General features: G+C 33.3%; 1 protein-coding gene across 1 annotated transcript; it reads right to left on the bottom strand.

Moving 5' to 3' along the window:
* Window positions 1–321: 321 nt before the first annotated feature.
* Window positions 322–1,267, bottom strand: LOC124088524 (olfactory receptor 5P76-like). The gene has a single exon (XM_046438208.1). It carries the CDS (start codon window positions 1,264–1,266, stop codon window positions 322–324), a length of 945 nt encoding a protein of 314 aa, XP_046294164.1. The 5' UTR covers window position 1,267.
* Window positions 1,268–5,673: the final 4,406 nt, after the last annotated feature.

Raw genomic sequence — 5,673 nt, 5'->3', positions numbered from 1 at the left:
ATTGTAAATCTTTGTGATTTTGTTTATATTGTCCATTATTTCCATTGATTTCTACTTCAAAAGCATTTTCAGCAGATTTTGTTTTCTGTGAGTCAATTTGAATTCTTAATTTTAAAATTTGATTTACTTTTATTAATGGCAACTCACTATGAATCCCTGAATACTATAACATCTGAAAATTGAACTCTTATATTTACTGAGAAGCTCTACACTGAATAGGATATGTTGAAAAATATATTTCAAACACAAGCACTAAGTCTCTATTCATTATATCTATGGGATACTTTTACTATATCAAGTCTGAAAAAATAGAAGATATCACTAAAAAAATATTTTCTTACTAAGCTCTCTCTTCAGAGCCCCTTTAATCTCCTGGTTCCTGAGACTATAGATGAGAGGGTTCAGCATGGGGATCACCACTGTGTACAACACAGACACCACCTTGTTCTGGTCAGTGGAATAGTTGGACCTGGGCATCACATAAATGAAGGTAATGGTCCCATAGAACAGAGTGACTGCAGTGAGGTGGGAGGTGCAGGTGGAGAAGGCCTTGTGGCGCCCCTCAGTGGAGCTCATCCTCAGGATGGTGATGAGGATGTAGATGTAGGAGACGACAATGACTAAAACAGTTACCACAATGATGGAGCCAACAGAAAATGAGGTAACAACTGAGGGGACACTGACATCAGAACAGGAGAGCTCAACTAAAGGAGCAAAATCACAGAAAAAGTGGTTGACTCGATTTGGTCCACAGAAGAGCAAAGAAAAGAAAGAAATGACAAAGGAGGAAGCATTGAGGAAACCCCCTGTATAAGCCACTACAAATAACTGGAGACAGACTTGTGTGGACATTTTGGTGGAGTAAAGCAGTGGGTTGCAGATTGCCACAAAGCGATCATAGGCCATGGCAGCCAGAAGGAAGCACTCCACTGTCCCAAAGAACGCTCCTGAACCAAGCTGGATGGCACATCCAACATAGGAGATGGCATTTCTCTCCACCAGGAAGTTTACAAGCATATTGGGTGTGACAGAAGACGAATAGCCTATGTCAGCAGAAGCTAAATGGCTCAGAAAAAAATACATGGGGTGATGGAGCTGAGAAGAGACTCTGATGAGAATGATCGTGCTGAGATTGCCACAGATGGTCACCAGGTAGATGCACAGGATGATCACAAAGAGGAAGACTCGGAGGACTGGATCCTCAGTTAAGCCCAATAGAATGAACTCTGTCACTGCAGTGTGGTTCCCAGTGACCAGGGAATCCATGGGACAGTGGCTGCTGAAAAATGGCCTGTAGGGAAACATAATATGAAAGCATTTATAAACATGATGGTTTCATTTTCATTAATGTATATGGGAAGTAAATAAAGATGATCAAGGGCCACTACTTATTTGTGTGCATGGTGACTTAATCAGTGATTTTAAGTTAGTTTTAGTAGAAACACCAGAAAAATTCTTTCATAGAATGTCTTTTCTTCTTCCTATATTATATGGTTTCAAAAAAATCAAGCTATAAGGCAGATGAAAATAACAAAAATGAATGCTGAATATATTAGGAAAAAAGAATATTCATTTTTTCCTTTCTTTTCATAGATTTTTCTAAGGATGCAATGATGACTTCAATAATAGCTAAACTTTATTACTTTATTACCTTTCTGGCATATAAGATATATATATATACATATATATATATTATATATATATATTATATATATATGAATTATATGTACTGATTATTATATTTTAAGTATACTATAAATTTTCTGGGTAATTTGTATGTATTTAAAGTTAAAAATATTGTTGCATTAAGTGTTTCAGAATATCAATACAATTCCTATGGAAAAAAGACTGATAAATTTATTTAATAAATCAAATCATTTCCTACTGCTTTCTAATGATTTCTAATTTGGATTTGGTAGTATGAAATAATATTATTATCAACATAATATACAGCTGAATAAAACATAGAATAAAAAGAAGAGTCACAAAACTTCTGACCAGGTTAACCTCCCCTCCAAGTTTACTGAGTATATACAGCAAGCTTTTTCTAAGATTACCTCCTAACTAACAGTCAGATGCAAAAACACAAGAAGATATTCTGGAAAGATTTTTTTTCTCCTTACATTTTAAAATATTTAATCTAAATACTAAGGAATTCCCAAAGCATCTCAACATTGGTAGAGTGCCAACTCTGCATAGTGTTGAAAGACCATAAGTTTCTGTCTTATGGGTAGAGAACAAGGATTTCTGATAACTTGGGCTGTGACTATTTCTTCCTTCCCCTGACACCAATGGTGAAAACAGAGAAAATCAGCCCAATATTACCCACTAGCTCATTGCTTGATTACACCTGTTCTCTTTCCACACTACCCTTTCTGAGCACAGATAATTTTAGAGAAAAAAGTTTTCTCAAATTGAATTTGAAGTTCAATACATCAGATTAATAAACAAAAGTCAAAATCTTACCTCTTGAAATGAGAACTCATTTATATTTCAGTAATAGACCAAAAACATTGTGGTTATATAGGTCTTTTCATTTTGTTCTCAGCTGGGGATAAATCTCTGAAGACACTAGAGATTCATATGTGAATTCAAAGGCATCACAGAGTATCATTATTTTCTGTAGTAGATATTGAGAAGTTCATATCAAACATGAAAACAACCAATCCTTCAAGATTCTGTCAATTCTCAAGTGGTCAATTTGTTCTTTTGTTTTTATCTACCTACATAGTTCTGTAACCTTTGTTTAATAATTTATAAAGAGCATAATATGACAAATTATCTTATACATAAATATTAGTTCCAAGCGAACTCTGATATTTCTGATTAAGAAATACTCAGTGCTGTACTTCAGATATAAAATGCTAAACCTTAGCTATTGATCATTCAATATGTGTTTACTGACAAATATTGTGTATTGATATCTGTAACACATGCCATTAAGTACCTTGGGGAACTGGAGGTGAAACTGCAAGTAAAGTTGAATTTTAAATAATAAGTATTTTAAGTCATGTACATTAATTGCACAGCAAAAGTAGGAAAATAACTGTCTTGAGAGTTGTATAAAAAAATACACATTTTAAAAAGATGTTTGGATGACTTCCAGATAAGAAAGATTCTCAAAACATTGCTTCTTGAGTAGTTCCTTGTGGTGTAGCTAGTTCATGGTGGAATGCAGGAATCTTCAACCTGAAGACTTAGTCTTACCTACATGTTCTTACTAATTCTAAAGTGAGAATCTCCTATCTCAATCTCTGAAACCTCTCATTTGAGGAGCGATTTTACCACCACTAATGTAATAATAAATAATATTCACATGGAGCTCACTTTATGACAATCACTATGCTGAACATTTTATATATATTTAATTCTCACAACAGTTTTATCAAGTAGGAACTTCTATTATCCTTATTTTTTCTGGTAGTACTGGGGACTAAACCCACATGCACTCTAACTCTACCACAGAGTTGTATCCCTAACCCTCTGTTATATTTTTATTTTTAGGTTGTGTTTCACTAAGATCCTGAGACTGGCCTCAAACTTTCAATCCTTCTGCCTCAGCCTCATGAGTTACTTGGATTAAAGGCAAGCATCGTTGTGAACAGCTTATTACCCTCATTTTTCAAATGAGAGAATGGAGACTGAAGAATCCAAACAACCTATTCTACAAGATTCCACCTCACCTTGTTAGATTCCTTCTTCTGGAACCATCCAGCAAAGTGTCTACTTCCATGCCCCACTCTTTCTCTGAAGCTTACAACCTTCTGGGAGACCATCAGACACCTATACAGTCTCTATGCAAGACTTTCTAGATGTGGAAGCAGCTAAGATTCCTGAGCACAATCCCAAATAATGTAGACTGGAATGTAGCGCGTACATATAACCTTAGCTTTCAGAAGGACAATTCTGGAAGTCCATCTCTGAGTTTCTACCTTGTCACAGTTGAATCAAGTTACAGTTGTTTCAGTTTTGTTGTTGATTAAACAACTAGGAAGATGGATATCAGGGGACAATGAATCTCTCACTTGCAAGAATGGATTAAGAGAATTTAAAATGGTGAATACTTTGATATAAAAATCTATTGTATACACTTTAATTTCTTTAAGGTACATAAAAGTCTGCATATTACTTGCACGTATAATGTTATATGATATTGTATAATATTTATATATTTATGTAGACACACGCAAGAGATACAACAATAACCTAATCAAATAGAATGAGATATACCATATACCAGGAATGGAAAACCCAGTATCATTAAGATGCCAATCCTCAAAAAAATTAATGTGGAGATTCAATGCAAAGTAAGTCATGTTTTATAAGGACTTTTTCTGTAAATTAGGAAAATTATTTGTGTAGATGTGCAAACCAATAATAAAAATAGTGAGAGCTGTTTAAGGAATGAAGAACAAGTTATGGGGATTTGCACTGCATGCCTTCAGATATTACAGAAGACAAAAAGCCAGATAAATAATTTAAAACTTGATGTATAAAATGACTAAGGACCTAAAAGTATATATACAAAATGAACTAAGAAAGAAAATATAGGAAGTACAAGAGCATTTCAATAAATAGATAGTTTTTGTTATCAAGAATCAAACAGATATCATTGAAATAAAATAATTTACCAAATTAAAATTTAATGAAAAGTATCACTAATAGTTTAGATGATGCAGAAGACAGATTTTTCAGATATCAAAGACAAGATGTAAAATCTTTAAAAATTTGGCACTAAAAATGATAATAGACCATTACCAAGATATTCAGGAAATATGGAACAATATGAAGAGACTAGATCTAAGGATCATTGGCATCAGGGAATAAAGTGAGATACAAACTAAAAACATGTACAAACCTTTTCAGTGAAATAATAATAGAAAAAATTTCAAACCTGGAAAATGAGATGGATATTCAAATATATGAGGTATTCAGAACTCCAAATAGATGAGATCATGAAAAATCCTCTTAAAGGCACATTATAATTATAATACCTAATAAACAGAACAAGAATTGACTTTTAAAAACTGACAGACAAAAACAGAAGGTCAGATTTAGATGGAAATGAATATGAATCACCACTGATTTTTTCAGCCCAGACTTTAAAAGCTAAGAAGGCTTTGGAATAATATACACCAAATATTGAAAGATTATGATTGCCAACCAAGATTGCTTTATTCAACAAAAATATCCTTCAGAATGGAAGGCGAAATAAAAACCTTCCATGATAAGCAGAAACTAAAAGAAATTTATGTCTACTAAACAGACACTGCAACAAATGCTTAAAGAAATATTTCATGCAAAGGAAATGCAAACCAAACTTCAAAGAGAGCAAATGAGGGAATCCCACCAGAAGAGTAGCTTAATGAAGGAAACCCAAGTGTAAATAAAACATTACAAATAAATCAAAATGACAGGAAATAATAATCAATTTCTATGATGACACTGTAATGGTCTCAAATCTACAATTAAAACATGTAGATGGATGAGTGGATTAAAAAAAAACAGGACCCAACCTTTTTTAAAATTTTTTTTATTAGTTGCTCAAAACATTACAATGATCTTGACATATCATACAAGGACCCAACCTTTTGTTGTTTATTAGAGACTCACTTTATAAGCAAAGACACAAAGGCTGAATATGAAAGGTTGGGAAAAAAATATACCATGCAA

The sequence above is a fragment of the Marmota monax genome, unplaced genomic scaffold (assembly GCF_021218885.2).
Source record: "Marmota monax isolate L192 unplaced genomic scaffold, Marmota_monax_Labrador192_F-V1.1 WCK01_AAM20220418_F8-fsc00061, whole genome shotgun sequence".
Classification (NCBI taxonomy): Eukaryota; Metazoa; Chordata; class Mammalia; order Rodentia; family Sciuridae; genus Marmota; species Marmota monax.
The sequence above is the reverse complement of the archived record's forward strand: the minus strand, read 5'-3'. Positions and strand labels throughout refer to the sequence as shown.

Excerpts from the sequence above, each read along its gene's own strand:
- LOC124088524 (XM_046438208.1), bottom strand. The coding sequence starts at position 1,266 with ATGGATTCCCTGGTCACTGGGAACCACACTGCAGTGACAGAGTTCATT.